Consider the following 19525-nt stretch of genomic DNA (forward strand, 5'->3'; position numbering starts at 1 on the left):
GTTGGGAGATTTTTGATTACTGCTTCATTTTTCTTGCTGGTTATGGGTCTGTTCAGGCTTTCTATTTCTTCCTGGCTCAGTTTTGGTAGTTTATATGTCTCTAGGAATACATCCGTTTCTTCCAGATTGTGTAATTTGCTGACATATAGTTGCTCATAATATGTTCTTATAAATGTTTGTATTTCTTTGGTGTTGGTTGTGATCTCTCCTCTTTCATTCATGATTTTATTTGAGTTCTTTCTCTTTTCTTTTTGATAAGTCTGGCCAGGGGTTTTTCAATCTTATTTATTCTTTCAAAAAACAAGCTCCTAGTGTTGTTGATTTGTTCTACTATTCTTTTGGTTTCTGTTTTATTAATTTCTGCTCTAATCTTTATTATTTCTTTTCTCCTGCTGGATTTAGGCTTTATTTGCTGTTCTTTCTCCAGCTCCTTTAGGGGTAGGGTTGGGTTGTGTATTTGAGACCTTTCTTGTTTCTTGAGAAAAGCTTGTATTGCTATATACTTTCCTCTTAGGACCACCTTTGCTGCATCCCAAAGATTTTGAACAGTTGTGCTTTCATTTTGTTTCCATGAAATTTTTTAATTCTTCTTTAATTTCCTGGTTGACCCATTCATTCTTTAGTAGGATGCTCTTTAGCTTTCATGTATTTAGTTCTTTCCATCTTTCCTCTTGTGATTGAGTTCTAGTTTCAAAGAATTGTGGTCCGAAAATATGCAGGGAATGATCCCAGTAATTTGGTACCGGTTGAGACCTGATTTGTGACCCAGTATGTGATCTATTCTGGAGAATTTTTCATGTGCACTTGAGAAGAATGTGTATTTTGATGCTTTGGGATGGAATGTTTTGAATATATCTGTGAAGTCCATCTGGTCCAGTGTGTCATTTACAGCCCTTATTTCCTTGTTGATCTTTTGCTTAGATGATCTGTCCATTTCAGTGAGGGAGGTGTTCAAGTCCCCTACTATTATTGTGTTGCTGTCGATGTGTTTCTTTGATTTTGTTATTAATTGCTTATATAATTGGCTGCTCCCATGTTGGCATAAATATTTAAAATTGTTAGATTTGATCTTCTTGTTGAATAGACCCTTTAATTATGGTATAGTGTCCTTCCTCATCTCTTATTACAATCTTTGGTTTAAAATCTAATCTGTCTGATATAAGGATTGCCACCCCAGCTTTCTTTTGATGTCTGTTAGCATATTAAATGATTTTCCATCCCCTCACTTTCAATCTGGAAGTGTCTTTGGGCCTAAAATGAGTCTCTTGCAGAGAGCATATCAGTGGGTCTTGCTTTTTTATCTAATTAGATACTCGTGTCTTTTGATTGGGACATTTAGCCCATTTACATTTCAGGCCTTTTGGTACAATTTTAAATGGAATTGTTTTCTTAATTTCTTTTTCTGCTGCTCTGTTATTAGTGTATAGAAATGCAATTTATTTCTGTGTATTAATTTTGTATCCTGGGGGCGCCTGGGTGGCTCAGTCGTGAAGCGTCTGCCTTCGGCTCGGTTCACGATCCCAGGGTCCTGGGATCGAGCCCTGCATCGGGCTCCCTGCTCAGCGGGAAGCCTGCTTCTCCCTCTCCCATTCCGCCTGCTTGTGTTCCTGCTGTCGCTATCTCTCTGTCAAATAAATAAATAAAATCTAAAAAAAAAAATTTGTATCTGCAACTTAACTGAGTTCATTAGCAGTACTGAAAGTCTTTAGGGCTTTCTCTGTATAGTAACATGTTATCTGCAAATAGTAATAGTTTTCTTAATTCCTTACCAGTTCAGATGCCTTTTATTTCTTTTTCATGTCCAGTTGCTGTAGTTCAGACCTCCATTACTGTGTAGAATAAAAGTGGTGTGAGTGGACATCCTTGTCTTTTACCTGATTTTAGCGGAAAAGCTTTCAGTTTTTCACTATTGAGTGTGATGTTTAGCTGTGTGTTTTTCATATAAGGCCTTTATTATGTTGAGGTATGTTCCAGTTAAAATATTTTGTTGATAGTTTTTTATCATGAGTGGGTGTTGTATTTTATCAAATGCTTTCTCTGCATCTCTTGAGATGATCATATAATTTTTATCCTTCATTTTGTTAATGTATTATATTGATTTGCAAATATTGAACCACCATTGCATCCTCTGGAATAAATCTCATTTGATCATGGTGAATGATTTTTTTTTTTAAATGTATTGTCAAATTCAGTTTGATAATATTTTGTTGAGGATTTTTATACGTATGTTCATCAGAAATTTTGGTCTGTAGTTATCTCTTTTTGTGGTATCTTTGTCTGGTTTTGGTATCATCCCCATAGAATCAATTTGGACATTTCCCTTCCTATTCTAGTTTTTGGAATAGTTTGAGAAGAATAGGTATTAACTCTTCTTTAAATGTTTGGTAGAATTTACCTGTGAAGCCATCTGGTCCTGGGCTTTTGTTTGTTGTGAGTGTTTTGATTACTGATTCAGTTTTATTTCTAGTAGTTGGTCTGTTCCAATTTTCTATTTTTAATGTGTTAAATAGATTTTTATTATAAAAATACTTTAATAAATGTAAACATATAACATAAGTAATGTAGAGTAATATAAATATTTTATAAAATTTTTATATAGTCTGAATTTTGTTTCCTGATACTGTATTTTTGCATTTAGGTTCATGAATGATTTGTTCTTCAATTTTCCTTTCTTGCAGTATCCTTTAGGTATATATACCATATACTAAAGGAAAAATCCTGACTTATAATCTTGTCTTGAAATTACTCCTAATTCTTAACAGTTCACCTAAATCCTTCCTGTTTAAGGACGATTGCTCCTAGTAATGTCAGTTTGCAATTTCTGATTTAGGTATGTGTCATATGGGAGTCTGGGAAGTCTTAGTATGATTGTATTACTGTTAATACAGAATCCCCCCATGGTGCACTTCTACTGTTTTTTATTGAGATAATTCACATACAAAATAATTCACATTTTCATCATCTTGGAAGGAAACCCCAAGCCCATTAGCAGTTATTCCCCATTTACTTCTCCTTCCAGCCCCTGGCAATCACTAAATCTACTTTCTGTTTCTAGGAATTTGCCTATTTTGGATATTTCCTATTAATAGAACTGTACAATATGTGGCATTTTTGTGTCTGGTTTCTCTCACATAGCAAACTGTTTTCAGGGTTGCTCCATGTTACGGCATATGTTAATACTTCATCCTTTTTCTGGTTCTTAGGATGACCCTCTTTGTGTGGACTAAAATAGAGACCTCTCTCTTACGAACTAAAATGTTGTATAACAAAAAGAATAGAACTCTTACTACAGCTGTGAAATTGTCTACATTAGCAAATTTTAGGAGGATAAGTAAAAATAAATGAATTTCAGGCCAATATTGGAAAAAATTCGTCAAGGATCTTTCTGTGATTATTGTACTTTAATACAATTTTATTTTATTGTTTCCTAGCTTTCTAACTTTCTGGGGTTTGTGTCCTATTATGACCGTGGGTTGTGAATATTATTTTAAACTCCAGTAGAATCTGGATTAAGGCCTCGAGAATTGCCATTTTATTAATTTTCTTTCCATTGGCATAATAAAATCATTCTAGAGGATTCTGTGGATGGTTTGAAAGTTTAGAAAAAAATGCAGAACTATTCCTTTTACCAGAATATTTGTTTCACATGGAATTATTTTAATTATTTAGTATTTATTGGCTGTCAGTTTCAAGTGTTCTAAGTGTCTTGGGTAGATTAATTGACTAAATTTTCAAAATAGCCATAAGAATAAAATAAAATTTCAAAATAGCCTTATAAGACTGGTGCTAATAATTATCCTCATTTTCTAGATAAATTAGTAGAGATTTAGGGAAATTGGGTAACTTGCCCAAGGTTACACAATTTGACTGTAATAGAGTTTGACTGTACTTAGGCAGTCTGACCTTAATTATACTGTTATCGTAGGGTGTGTTCCTTGCATTTGCAGTTTAGCCAGCATGTATCAATTTCTGAAGTGTGTAGAATGTTTTATGTATCATAGAGTACCTTCACAGTGTCTCATTTAATATTCTCAGCACCTCTAGGAGCAAGGTTGAAGTAGGTATACTTTCTTTTACTTAATATTGTATTTCCAGAATTTTTTAGATAGTAATGTTTGTTTATTCAGAGTTACATATTAAAGATATACTAGAGGGCGCCTGGGTGGCTCAGATGGTTAAGCGTCTGCCTTCGGCTCAGGTCATGATCCCGGGGTCCTGGGATCGAGTCCCGCATCGGGCTCCCTGCTCCTTGGGAGCCTGCTTCTCCCTCTGCTTCTCTCTCTCTCTCTCTCCCCCTCTCTCATGAATAAATAAATAAAATCTTAAAAAAAAAAAAAGATATACTAGATACCAGGCACTGTATTAAGTTCTTTGGAGAGTTCGAAGATGAATTATACTGAATGCTCCCATTTAGAAAGAAAGTTAAGATATAAATTATGATACAAAATAGAAAGTGCCACAATAACAGGGTGTTCTGGGAGATCAGAATAGTGAGATGTTGTTCTGTATTGATACTTTCTTTTTCTCTTATCTTATTGCTTGTTTTATTTTAGCATTCTAACTCTTAAGATTTCACAGTAATGGCTTGACCATTCAGTTGTTAGTCATTCCAAGGCCTATTATTGCTTTTGAAAATAACCTAGAACATATGTTTTTATTTGGTTTTAGGGAATGACAGAGGAAGAGGAAGACAAACTCTTGGCACTGAAAGACTTCATGATGAAATCTAACAAAGCAAAGGCCAATATAGTAGACCAGAGCCATTTCCATGATAGTAGTCAGAAAGGTGTAATTGACTTAGCAGCATTAGGCATAACTGGGAGACAAGTTGATCTTGTTAAAACCAAACAGGAACCTGATGATAAGCGAGGTTAGTATATTTACTGTGTGTGTGTGTGTGTGTGTGTTTGTGTGTGTGTTTGTGTTTAGCTTGTTATTATTATTTACTTCATAAGGCTAGTTGTAGCTAATTAGTAGTAAAATAAAATCACATTTTCCAAATATAGAACATTCAAGTACTGTGGGTGGCTCCATTATGTAGCAAGAAAATTTGGGGGAGGAAAAGTGGAGAATTGAATTAACAGTTAAATGGTTGTATAACCTGTCCAAATCATGGCTCTGTGTGCTTAATTCTGGATTCAAACCAAAGCTTGACTCCAAAGCTCTGCTCTTATAATGAAATCATGTTGCCTTTATAGAGATATATATTGAAGATGAAATCCTATTTTTCAATCCTTTAAACACAAACCCAGGGTCAGCAGTATATGTTAAAATGAGATAGTTATCTAGTTTGTTTTAGTAGGTAATACCCAGTGAATTGAAAAGAACAGTCTTGTTATTAACAATGAAATACAAAAGAGTAGACACCAGAGAAGACTTAATTATTTGAAATCTCAAGATTTAGAACTGTCAGCTATTGTGACAAGGATGTTGATTGACATTGACTGTATGAGGTTTTTAAGATCTTGTGTGTTCTTCCTTTAATCCTTTCTGAGATGTACTTACTTCCAGGTACATGCCTTTAAAAACCATTCTATTCTAGTACCAGATTTTAAGGGCAGCTGAATTATATTTAAAATAAACCTCTAACTGCCAAACTTGGGATAAAGTATTTGGAACTTAATTCTGTGGTTACATTGATAATAAGTAAAACACTGATACAGATTGTAAGAAAAACACAAGTACCCCAAAAGAAAAATATCGAAGGATTTGAACTTCTAACTGATAGAAATGTATGTTTGAAAAGGTAAATAAATGCAAAACAATAAGATGCCATTTTCTGCCAAGTGATTAGCAAAGGCTGATAATACCTATTGTTAGCAAGGGTATAGGGAAATAGGCATTTTCATACACTGTTGGTAGATAAATTGAACATAACTCTTTTTAGAAAGCAATGTCCTTACTCTTTGAGTCACCATTTTCGATTCTGGAAATTCCCAAGAAATACTGACAGGCATGTGAAGAAATAAGTATAAAGAATGTTCTCAGTTTAAAAAAGAGAAATAATTGAAGTGTCCATTAATAGGGGGATAGTTAAATAAACATTCATTGTATTTAGTTAAGAGAAAAACAGGTTGTGAAACACTTTGTACTATTTTATTTTTGAAAAATGATACGGTGTATCATTAAACTATATAGCCTGTGAGGTTTAAAAAGTTATGGAGGCAATTCATATTATATTTTGGTAATGCTAGAACTTTGTGTTATTTAATGTACTTTTCATAATTGGAGAAAGATTTTTTAAAAAGGGTTTCTCTTTACAGTCAAGAACTAAGTGTATAGCAGTTGATTTTTACATTTTGTTTGTTTCCTAAATAACTGATAACTAGAAATAGGTCATATTTAGCAGTGTGACCAGTGACATTTGAAAAAGTTGTTTTTATTGTTGGTTCTTGAGATAAAATGGTTATTTGAAATTGCGATAGCCTTGGGAAACTATGAAGCAATTAGGTCTAATTATTAATACCATTGAAAGTGCATCTGTTCCATCTGTCCCAGAGATAAAGTGAGAGTTAATGAGTTGATGTGTAAATATAAATAGGAGATCATAAAGAACAAATAGGATGTGAAGCCCATTGCTGTCCTTCCCCCACCAAAAAAAATAAATAAAAGCGTATATTGGTTTTAGAGGTTTCCTTTAGACTGACTATTCTGAATCTGTTTTCATAGCTAGAAAACACGTAAAACAAGACTCAAATGTAAATGAGGAATGGAAAAGCATGTTTGGGTCACTGGAACCACCGAACATCCCACAGGCCCTACCTAAAGGAAGTGACCAGGAGGTGATTCAGACCGGGAAACCACCTCGTTCTGAGTCCTCAGCTGGCATTTCTGTCCCTTTGTCAACTTCTCCACAGGTACTATCACCTAGGCAATAATCCTCCTTTTGTCTTTTCAATACCATTCTACTGTTTTGGGTTGTTTAAAGGCTGTGTACCATAGTGGAAAGATCAATATAGTGAGTTATCCTTTAGGGAGGATATGTTTCTTTTTTTTTCTTCAAATTTTTATTTAAATTCTACTTAGTTAACATATAGTGTAATTTTGTTTTCAGGACTAGAATTTAGTGATTCATCCCTTACATATAACCCCCGGTGCTCAACACAAGTGCCCTTCTTAATGCTCATCACCCATTTAGCCCATCCCCTGTCCACCTCCCCTCCAGTAACCCTCAGTTTGTTCTCTATTGTTAAGGACATGTTTCTTCCTAAAAACAGGTTTATCTTTAATTTTATCGCCAAGGGGAAGTCTGATTATTGAAAGCATCAAAACAGGTCTTGTGTTAGAGTACTCACCAATAAAGTGATCTAAAATTGTGGGTTGAAGACATCATTATGAACGGTGATTATAATTAGGTTATAGTGAACCTTTTAAATCTGCTTTTATTCTTCCTCTAATATGACATATCTGTAAAATAGCAAAAATACTCCTGGAAGAAAAGTCCGTAGTTTGCCATGTGTGAGAAATGTTATGATGATTTTTATACATTTGAAATAAATTTGTAATTTAAGGTAACTCTTCCCTAAGCCAATCATATTTTAAATGAAAAATATTAACTGAATGAACTTATAGAATTCTATTTCTTTTCACTTAAATTAATGAGGATTTTTGTTTAATGTTATTACTGTACTGATAGTTTTTTTTTTTTTAATAATGTCGAGGCTTGGAAGTGTAATATTTGTGGTTAGTCTTTTTTTTTTTAAAGATTTTATTTATTTATTTATTAGAGAGAGAGGGAACAAGCAGGAGGAGCAGCAGAGGGAGAGGGAGAAGCAGACTCCCTGCTGAGCAGGGAGCCCAATGTGGGATTCGATCCCAGGACCTGGGATCATGACCTGAGCCGAAGGCAGATGCTTAACTGACTGAGCCACCCAGGCGTCCCTGTGGTTAGTCTTTATTTTAGTGAGGTTTTTACTGAAAAAATGTCATTGTTTTTAAATGGATTTAAAAATTGGTACATTAATAAGAAAAGCGGATATAATGAACAGACAGAAAGGACATGGGTACAGTTTTATCATTGAGTATACTTTGCTTATGACATAAATAGTTACAATTCTGTTTTCCAGCTTCCAGAAGTGACAAATGCCCAAAATAGAAAACCAACAATACAGGTTTTAAGTAGTACAATTTTACCGTCTACGTACCAGATTCGGATCACAACTTGTAAAACGGAACTTCAGCAGCTCATCCAGCAGAAGAGGGAGCAGTGTAATGCTGAGAGGATAGCTAAGCAGATGATGGAAAATGCGGAATGGGAGAGTAAACCACCACCACCTGGTAAAATGCCACTGCTAGGTAGTTGTATTCTATCCTGGGTGCTGAAGCCTGCAATCTAATGCAGGATAATTAAGGAAGTAACAACAAAACTATCACTTGGAAGCCCAGAGGAAGAAGCATTAAGTGAGAAATTTTAAGTCATTATTTGTGGAGTTTGGATCTTCTTGGCTGTGGGGGCAACTTGCAGTGTCTTGTTGAGGCTGCTTAGTGTTTCAGCCTGTCTGTGGTCCATTTTCTCCATTTATAGTGCTAAGTTTTACCTGCCTGTTTAGTGCCATGCCACTTTTTCATAGACTGTCAGTCTTCTTGGAATAAGCTCCAGCTTTTAATTCGAAGGGTTTAACATCTATTTATTTTCTTTAAAAAACGGTAAAGCATTTGTAAAGTAATGGGTACTTTTATTATTATTATTTTTTAAAAGGTTTTATTTATTTATTTGAGAAAGAGAACAAGCAGGGAGAAGGACAGAGGGAGAGGGAGAGGCAGGCTCCCTGCTGAGCGGGCAGCCTGACATGGGGCTCTATTCCCAGGACCCTGGAATCGTGACCTGAACCGAAGGCAGACGCTTAACTGACTGAGCCACCCAGGCACCCCAGTAATGGGTACTTTTAAAAAAGAAAAAAATCATTTATAATTCCACCACTCAGTGATTATCAACATTAACATTTTGTGGAAACACTGCTATATTTTGAGAAGATTTAAAAGAAACTTAGATATTTCAGATGAAAATGTGGCTCAGCTATGTTAACAGACTTGCCCAGTATAAATGTGGTGGAGCTAGTTTTTGATATTAGATTATGGATTTTAAAAACATTTTTAATGAGTTTTTGTATATAGATTTTAATAATAAAAATTTAACTTAGAAGAAATGCATAGCATGCTTATGTATAGAGATTTAAAATCACATGAATTCCTATGTGCTTCCATGGTGTACTCCAGGGGAAAAAGCTGGTAGAGATAAATGATTTAAAGATTTAAAAAGTATTATTAAGTGGTAAGTGGCATCTCAGGTCAAATAATATCCTGGAATAGAATCTGTCTTTATAAGTAGCATTTTATACTTAAGTGGAGCTATACTCTTTATTCAGTAATCACAAAAAAGGTATCAAGTTTTGAGGTTCAAGAAATGTGCAGTGACTGTTGGACGTTTGAGTTTTTTCTTTCCACACTTGAATGATTGTGTGAAACTGATTTTCTCTGGAGGGAAATATTCAGTCTAGCGTGGCAGATTATTCAGACTTCATGGCAAAGTGTTTTTGATCACCTTCAAATCTAGTATATCCTCCTTAAAAATCACATTCAGCTGTTCTTCCCACACATGTGAGCGAGAAATCCAAGAGGAAACGTTTTTTTTTATCTTAGAGTTTGCCGGGTTTGGCAGTAGTCTTGGTTTCATTTTTGTTTTCTCATAAAAAGAAATAATTTTATCCTAAAATGACATTGTTATCACTTAATTAGACACTCTTCCAAATCCCCATACAGGACCATCTTTAGCATAGCTTTTTGTTTTTTATTTTAAAATTGATTAATATTAAATGTTTCACTTAATATAAAAGTTGACTCATCAAACATTGAGGACAGTTATGTGTAAGACCTATACTAGGTACTGTGAATGATTCAGAATGGATAAGACCTGGTCTCTGGCCTCAGCAAATCTATAATTTATTAGAGGAAATTAATCATACACAAAAAGAATATACATAATAAAACAAGTGTATAGATGTCATAAAGTACTAGAAAATCCATGGGCATTCTGAGGCTATAATTTCATAATACTATTTAATTAACATGTTGATACCACACAATAAATGATTGTAGGTAGAGAAGAAATCAACATTTCGGTGTTTACTGTGGACCTGGGACAATGTTAGACACTTTATACATCTCATTTATCCATATCCACCCTTTGGGTTAAGAAATATTTCCCTCATTTTACATTTGAGGAAATTGAAGCTCAGGTAGTTTAAATAAGTACCCTAAGGTCACACATTGTATTATGGTGGATCTGGGATTTTGAGACTTTGAGAACCAGGTTGCCTCCCTAGTACCCAATTTCTAGGTTTAGGGTAGCCATTATCTCTGGCTGTTGAGCAAGTAGTCAGGGTTTTTCCAGGTGGTAAGTGACTGTTGGGCACTAGGCATTAGAGGAGGGCCCCAGCGCAGTCCTTCTAAGGCTCTTTGATCAACACTTAATTGCTATCTTGGATGTCTTAATAAATAATAGTAAACTGTCATGGTCTTATAGACCACTCTGTATTTTTTTTTTTTAAGATTTTATTTATTTAATAGAGAGAGACAGCGTGAGAGGGAACACAAGCAGGGGGAGTGGGAGAGGGAGAAGCAGGGAGCCTGATGCGGGGCTTGATCCCAGAGCCCTGGGATCATGACCTGAGTTGAAGGCAGTCGCTTAACCAACTGAGCCACCCAGGCGCCCCTAGACCACTCTGTATTGTCTAGCTATTGGTACTCTTTGTTTAGAGAAACATTCTTGTGATTGTTCTCATGCTGGTTGTTGATGACTGTAGCTGGAGGTGAGAGGAATATTGTATTTGTAAACTATAGTTTAAGACCTACTCTTTGCTTTTCCTTAGGGTGGCGTCCCAAAGGGCTACTAGTTGCACATCTTCATGAACACAAATCTGCTGTGAATCGAATTAGAGTCTCTGATGAACATTCACTTTTTGCAACATGTTCAAATGATGGCACAGTGAAAATCTGGAACAGTCAAAAGATGGAAGGGAAGACCACCACTACCAGGTAATAATGCTTGGGAGCAGAATCCATTTAGTCAATCAACAAATGTTTATTGAGTGCTCACTCTGACAGGTGCTATTTTAGAACCAGGGATATAGCAATGATAAATGGACAAAAATACCTGTTCTGTGGAGCTTTCCTTCTTGTGAGAGGTAGCAAACAATAAACAGTGTAAATAAGTAAAACATATAGTATGTTAAATGGTAAAAAATGTTATGGAGAAAAATATAGCAGGAAAGAGGGATACGGAATAGAGTAGGGGTTGGGGTAGATAGAATGTTAAATAAATTGACTAGAGACTGCCTCACAGAAAAGATACCATTTGAGGAAAGACCTGAAACAGGTGAAGGAAAGAGTCATATGTATATCTTGGGGAAGAGCATTCTAGGCAGATGAAAGAGGGATTTCAAAGGCCCTGAGGTAGAAATATGTTTGGCATCTTTTGAAGAATAGCCAAAACGTCTGTGTGGCTGGAGCAGAGTGAGCAAGAGGGAGGAGTAAGAGGAGCCAGATTACATAGGGCTTCGTAGGCTACTGTAAAGGACTTTGACTTTTATTCTGAGTGAGATGGGAGCCTTTGGAGGGTTCCAAGCAGAGGAGACATGATCTAAGTTAAATTTTAATAGAATTACTGTGGCTCTTGTATTGAGGATACTGAAGCTGTCAGAGGCTCTTACGGTAATTCAAGCAGAGGTGGAGGTAGTGGGAAATGATCAGATTCTGGATATATTTTGATGGTAGAGCCAACAAGATTTGCTAAATGGGTTAGGTGGAGCATGAGCAAGAGAAAAGTAAAAAATGATGGAATGACTAGCTATGTAAGGAAAACACTTACTATACCATTGCCCCACTGTTATGGTCACGATGGAGACTAGTTTTGACTTGAAATCTCTAAGACTCTTTGTGCATGATGTAGTTTTGGTGAGTGTGGTTTAGATTTGTACACTTTTATAGTTACGTCCCTCCTTGATATGCAGTCTGTTTGTGTGCCAGTTCCCCATTCCCCCATCCCCATTAGTCCTACCATATTCGTATTTGTTCTGTGCCTAAGTTTGGTCTGGGTCTGAATAGAAAGCCACTCGAAATCAAAATTGAATTTCATGTGTAAAAAAGATGTGGATAATCTCTGGTGCTTTTCTCGTTATCAGTTCAGTGACTACAGCTAACCACAAAATCATCAAACAGCTAACCACAAAATCATCAAACAAAATATCTTTGATAACTAAAATAAGTTGAAAGTTTACTCTTAACAAGGTGGTACAGTTTTGTGCTGTTCACTCTTTAAAAGAGCTCTATGTTTTTACTTTATGCCCAATTATTTTCATGTTCATTCTTTCTTGGCTTGCATTGGTTGGAACATAAATCAAAACCAGTAACAGAATCCTGGCTCTGTTTAGTAATTTTTTGTCAACATTTTATTATGAAATTCCAAACCTATAAGTAAAGTTGAAAGAGTTTCACAGTGAACATTCATATACTTGCCACACAGATTCTGTAATTTTACTGTATTTGCTGTGTCATGTAATTATCCATTCTCCTATCAGTTCATCTTCTTAAAATATATTTCACAATAAGTTGCAGACGTTAGTGCATTTCCCCTAAACACTTCAGCTTATTTATCATTAACTAGAGATCGGTACGTGTTTATAATTTTTTTGTTTGGCATGAAATTCATATGGTATAAAACACACAGATCTTAAGTGAACCATTCTATACATAACATAAACTTGGCAACTTAAACCACTCTCAAGATATAGAGTGTAGCCATCACACCAGAAGAATGTCCCCTAATACCCCTTCACAGAAAACCCCTGCCTTCTCCCTGCCTACAACCATTCTTTTGATTTTTTTTTTTCCCACCATTGTTAGCATTTTCATTAGTATTTTAAACACTTCTTCTGGTAATTATTTTTCAAATGGCTATTTGTTGTTATCATCATCAGTTGAATTCATTGTCCCTTTTATTAGGAGGGGAAGTTCAGTTGACATGTGTAAACCTCTCAAGAAACAACTGGAATCATTGATTAAAAAGTCTCATTTGTTAATTCCCAAATGATTTTTATTACTGAGCCGTGCCTTCTGTATTCCATTGTCATATTTTAGAGAGTGGTATCCCAGTGTCACATTTCAGACAGTGGTATCCCAGAAAATGTGGCAATTCAGCTGACTGTATAGTCTTTGGGAAGTTTGTATGATAATTAGAAGATTGGATTTCCTGCAGATGCAGCTTCTCTCTTCGCTTTTCTGAAACACCTGCTGTCTTGTTTGTGGAGTGCTGTAGGCCTTGGCTTGGGGGTGCTTCATTCCACAGTGGGGAAGAGGAGAAGGGAACAGAATGTGTTACCCTTATCATATGCCTTCATGAACTGGATTAGGGGAGAAGCAGGTCATTATTATCGCCAGATCCAAGTGGGGAACAGTTGGTGGCTGGGAAAGAGCAACAAAACTTAGAAAAAGTATTTTCTTAGGAAATGTTACTAGTATATTCTGACTACTGAAGTTTTTCCCCTATGCGTTATGTTGGCTGACCACCCAGTTCCCAGTCCTGACTTTCTCATTGAATATGATTGTGATTTAGGCCACCCAGCTCTTGGCTCTGCCATTTTCTTCTTTCTTGAGTTAAACTTTTGGTTTGTCTGTTGGGGACTAGTCTGTGAAAAATTGCTGTTTTTCTAAACTTTTACATAAAGTTTTTAAAAACGTAATCCTTTATAGCATGGTAAATTATATTTTCCATATATGCTTCTTGTGTTACCCTATTTTTGGCTCATTTAACTTCTCAGTTTTAGAGGAGGTTGATGAATTTGGTACTTCTTGAATGTGATGATAAAACATCTCAGTGGAGTTTTGTTTCAATGAAGAGTTGACACAATTTGAGAGGTGTGCAAGAAAGTCACAGTGTTACATATTTTAGAGTTGCTGATAGTGTTGGAGTTTGAAGTTTTTGAGTGGTGTGGCTACTCTGAAGAAAAGGGAGCATAAAGGCCTATAAAAGGCCTGAGGATGCCTGAGACCTTAATCTTTACCAGTTGAATTTTGGGGACAGGAAGATCGTGGTCAGGAAAGGAGAAAGAAGAAGCCATTTGAGTTACATTAAACTGCAATAGAAGAAAGAGTTTTAAGAAAGGAACTTAGAGGCAGCTCTCAAATGTAATAAAAAAGCCAACTAGCATGAAAACCTAGTAAGGCCATTGGGCATTCTCACACAGTGCCCTTTGGTGGAATGCAATTGATACAGCCATCATCCTTGGAGGGCTTTTTGACAATACAAGCATTTAGGATGTCCATATCTTAAGGAAATGACTAAGAATGAACTCAGAGATTTAGTTTTTAAGGGCTGTTCAGATTGGCTTCCTTTATAATAGTAAAAAATTAGAAACAAACCAGAGGTTCAGCAGTAGAGGTAAAATTGGATAATAAGTCCTGGTGCAAATACAAAATTGATGTTGTGGGAATAAGTTTTTTGATATAAAATATATTGATACATTGTGTGAGAAAGTAGGTTTAAGAAGGAGGTTTAAGAACTCATATAGGGTTTCTATTTTTGGAATGACTAAGGATTTCTAAAAATCTCCTCTTTAATAAAATTAGAACACTGGTAGATACTGTCAAAATCAACCCTTTCAGGGGTGCCTGGGTGGCTCAGAGGGTTAAGCGTCTGCCTTCGGCTCAGGTAATGATCCCAGGGTCCTGGGATCAAGCCCTGCATAGGGCTCCCTGCTCAGTGGGGAGCCTGCTCCCCCTCCCTCTGCCTCTCCCCCTGCTCATGCTCTCTCTCTATTTCTGTGTCTCGAATGAATAAATAAAAAAATCTTTAAAAAAATCAATTTTTTCAGAACTCTAGAAATTAACTAAGTCCTGCATTAGTCTGAAGAGTGTTATTCAGGAAAATCAACTGATTCTTAGAACAGTGAGCCATGTGTCTCTAATTTTATCCCCTTTTACCAAGCAGTTCAGTAGCTTTGAAAACTGATAGTCCCCCAACCTTTTATCACGCTGTGCAGTAACTTTGAAAATCAGTCCCATAACTGTGGTAGCCCTGAAAACCAGCAGCTTAGTAGTGACTGGAGGGGTCATAATGGCTGAAAGCCCCATTTCTAGAGAATTGTCACTATTTGACCTTTCTGCCTGTTTGCTGAAAGCTCCATCCTCCTCAGGGTCTATCTTTATTTGATCTGACTCATCCTGTTCTTTGAGAAAAACTCTGGCCACAGGGCATTTGTTGAAATTATCAGTGCTGTTTGTTTAACATTGCAGCAGCCTAAGGTGGCATTACCAGTTGTAGCTGAAGAAGGCTAACAAAAAACTTACATTAGGGAATGATATGTCTGTAGGGGCCTTTGAAAAGTTCAGACATATTCATGGGTATCTATAAGGCCACATGCATGTATAGGGTTGTGTGCATGCCCAGGAAAGAACTGAGAATACCCTGAGTTCTTGCCTCTGGCTGACCTTGAGGCTCTGTGCAAGCAGGAAATGAAAGATAAGGCAGAATTGTAAACTGCTTTGTTGAAGGTATGCCACAAACACAGAGAACCTCAACAAAGGCTAGAACACTTATCATTTCAAGGCATGTAAGGAAATGTCTGTCTAGTCATTAGCCAACCACTAAGTTAACTGAACAAAGACTTTAGTGGCTATGCATGAGAAAGAATATGGACTTTAGAGAATTAATCCAGGGAGAGTCACTAAATAAACAGCAACAACCTTGGAATATTATTTCCAAAATTTACAGTAGAATATCTAGTTTTGAACAAAAAAATTGCAGGTCAGGAAAAGAAACGGGAAAGTATAGTCTGTATACAGGAAAAAAAGCAGTCAGTGAGTGGAAACTATTCCTCAGTAATCCCAGATATTGGACTTACTAGACAAAGACTTTAGATTAGCTATTAAAAATACTTTCAAAGAATTAAACCATGTCTAAAGAATTTAAAGTAAATTAAGAAAATGTCTCACCAAATACACTATCACTAAGTAGATAGAAGTGATCAATAGAAATTCTGAAGTTGAAAAATAAAATAACTGAGATAATGAAATAAGTGAAATAAATGAAAAATTCACAAGAGAGGCTGAACAGATTTCAGCTGGCAAGAGAAAAAAATCAGCTGAGGATATATCTGTTGACATCCAACCAAAGGTATAAAAACTAAAAAAGAATAAAGAAAAATGGACAGAGCTTCATAGGCCTGTAAAACACCATTAAATGTGCCAACTACACATAGTAGGAGTCCCAGAAGGCGAGGAGAGGGAGAAAAAGGAGGAGAAAGAATATTTGAAGGAACAGTGGCTAAGAACTCCCCAGATTTGGTGGAAAACATTAATCTGCACATTTAAGAAACTCAGTGAACTCCAAGTAGGATGAAAATCAAAGAGAGCCATACTAGACACAAGATAAGCAAACTGTTGAAAGACAGAATCTTGAAAGCAGTGAGAGAAAAGGGACTTACCTCATACAAGGGATCCTCAGTCAGATTCACAGCTGACATTCCATCAGAAATGATGGAGACTGCAAGTCAGTCAGATGACATATTCAAAATGTTGAAAGAAAAAGACTGTCAACTGATAATGCTATATCCAGCAAAATTGTCCTTCAAAAACAAAGGAGAAATTAAGACATTCCAAGGTCATTAAAAAACATGGAATTTATTGCTAGGAGATTTCCCCAAATGGAATACTTAAAGGTGTTTTTTTGTGCTGAAAGAAGAGGACACGCAACAGTAACTTGAATCCACATGAAGAAATAAAGAACATTGATAAGGTAAATATATAAATAAATATAAAAGACAGTACAAATTATTTTTATAACTCTCTTTACCTGTTGTCTTATTTAAAAGATGACCACATAAAGAAATAATTATAAAACTGTGTTTATGGGCTTATAGTATATAAATATAGAATTTGTGTGACAATAATAGTACAGAAGAGGGAGGAAGGAACAGAGAGATTGGAGAAAGTTTTTGTGTATTAATGAAATTGGTATTAACTTGATCATCTTTAGATATCAAATATATTTCCCAGGGAACCACTGGAAAAAAAACCTTTCAAAAACATGTAGTATAAGAAACAACAAGGGAATTAAAATGGTATACTAGAAAATACATTTTTAACATAAAAGAAGGCAGTGATGGAGGAATACAACAACAATAACAACAAGACCTGTGCAAGCCAGAGAAAACAAATAGCAAAATGTCAAACATAAGTCTTACCTTATTGGTAATCGTATAAATGTAATCAAAAGGCAGAGTTGGTGGAAAGTATGAAAAAACGTGATATGACTATGTGCTGTGTATAAGAGACACACTTTATTTTTATTTATTTTGTTAAAATTTTAATTCCAGTAAACATACAGTGTTATCTTCGTTTCAGGTGTACAATACAGTGATTGAATAATTCTATACGTTACTCAGTGTTCATCATGACAAATGTACTTTTAATCCCCTTCACCTATTTCATCTATCACCCCCACCCACCTCCCTCTGGTAACCATCAGTTCTCTGGAGTTAAGAGTCTGTTTTTTTGGTTTGTCTCCTTTTTTTCTTTGTTCATTTCGTTTCTTTAAATTACACATATGAATGAAATCAGATGGGATTTGTCTTTCTCTGAGTGGCTTATTTCACTTAGCATTGTACTCTTTAGATCCATCTATATTGTTGCAAATGGCAAGATTTCATTCTTTGAAATGAGTAATAGTCCATTGTGTATATATACCACATCTTTATCTGTTCATCTATCAGTGGACACTTGGGCTACTTCTATATTTTGGCTATTGTAAATAGTGCTGCAGTAAACATAGGGGTGTATATATCTTTTTGAATTAGTGTTTTCATTCTTTGGGTAAATACCCAGTAGTGCAATTTCTGGATCATAGGGTAATCCAATTTTTAATTTTTTTGAGGAACTTACATACTGTTTTTCACAGTGGCTGCACCAGTTTATATTCCCACCAACAGTGTATGAGGGTTCCTTTTTCTCCACTTCTTCACCAACACTTGCTGCTTGTGTTTTTGACTTTAGGCATTCTGACAGGTATGAGGTGATATCTCATAGTAGTTTTGATTTGCATTTCCCTGATGATGAGTTATGTTGAACATCTTTTCATGTGTTCTTTGGCCATCTGTATGTCTTCTGCCCAGTTTTTAATTGTATTATTTATGTTTTTGGTGTTGTATAAGTTCTTTATATATTCTGGATACTAACCTTTTATCAGATACGTCATTTGCAAATATCTTCTTTTTTTAAAATTTTTTTAAAGATTTTATTTATTTATTTCACAGAGACAGAGAGAGAGGGAACACGAGCAGGGGCAGAGGGAGAGGGAGAAGCAGGCCTTCCACGGAGCAGGGAGCCTGATGGGGGCATGATCTCAGGACCCTGGGATCATGACCTGAGCTGAAGGCAGATGCTAACGACTGAGCCACCCAGGCGCCCCGCAAATGTCTTCTCCCATTCAGTAGATTGTCTTTTAGTTTTGTTGATTGTTTCCTTTGCTGTGCAGATTCTTTTTTTTTTTATTTTTTTATTGTTATGTTAATCACCATATATTACATCATTAGTTTTTGATGTAGTGTTCCATGATTCATTGTTTGTGCATGACACCCAGTGCTCCATGCAGAATGTGCCCTCTTTAATACCCATCTCCAGGCTAACGCATCCCCCTACCCTCCTCCCTTCTAGAACCTTCAGTTTGTTTTTCAGAGTCCATCGTCTCTCATGATTCGTCTCCCCCTCTGACTTACTCCCCTTTATTCTTCCCCTCTTGCTATCTTCTTCTTTTTCTTTTTTCTTAACATGTTGCATTATTTGTTTCAGAGGTACAGATCTGTGATTCAACAGTCTTGCACAATTCACAGTGCTCACCATAGCACATACCCTACCCAATGTCTTGTCACTCAGCCACCCCATCCCTCCCACCCCCCACCACTCCAGCAACACTCAGTTTGTTTCCTGAGATTAAGAATTCCTCATATCAGTGAGGTCATATGATACATGTCTTTCTCTGATTGACTTATTTGACTCAGCATAACACCCTTCAGTTCCATCCACGTCGTTGCAAATGGCAAGATCTCATTCCTTTTGATGGCTGCATAATATTCCATTGTGTATATATACCACATCTTCTTTATCCATTCATCTGTCGATGGACATCTTGGCTCTTTCCACGGTTTGGCTATTGTGGACATTGCTGCTATAAACATCGGGGTGCACGTACCCCTTCGGATCCCTACATTTGTATCTTTGTGGTAAATACCCAGTAGTGCAATTGCTGGATCGTATGGTAGCTCTATTTTCAACTGTTTGAGGAACCTCCACACTGTTTTCCAGAGGGGTTGCACCAGCTTGCATTCCCACCAACAGTGTAGGAGGGTTCCCCTTTCTCCACATCCCCTCCAACATCTGTCATTTCATGACTTGTTAATTTTAGCCATTCTGACTGGTGTGAGGTATTTCATTGTGGTTTTGATTTGGATTTCCCTGATGCTGAGCGATGTTGAGC

The 19525-nt window shown here is 36.1% G+C and overlaps 1 protein-coding gene across 5 annotated transcripts in view; it reads left to right on the forward strand.

Annotated features, from left to right (window-relative positions):
• The window catches only part of PIK3R4 (phosphoinositide-3-kinase regulatory subunit 4), a 90655-nt gene that overhangs the window by 47222 nt on the left and 23908 nt on the right, over positions 1-19525 (forward strand). For all 5 annotated transcript variants that reach the window (XM_028099172.1, XM_028099171.1, XM_028099174.1 and 2 more), the window contains exons 10-13: positions 4669-4870; positions 6670-6857; positions 8067-8277; positions 10869-11034. In XM_028099172.1, the coding sequence (XP_027954973.1) occupies positions 4669-4870; positions 6670-6857; positions 8067-8277; positions 10869-11034 (767 nt within the window). The remainder of the gene's footprint in view (positions 1-4668; positions 4871-6669; positions 6858-8066; positions 8278-10868; positions 11035-19525) is intronic.

Source organism: Eumetopias jubatus, unplaced genomic scaffold, assembly GCF_037043125.1.
Source record: "Eumetopias jubatus isolate StellerSeaLion01/CBP00866 unplaced genomic scaffold, mEumJub1_p1.0 scaffold_1, whole genome shotgun sequence".
In the NCBI taxonomy this organism is placed as follows: Eukaryota; Metazoa; Chordata; class Mammalia; order Carnivora; family Otariidae; genus Eumetopias; species Eumetopias jubatus.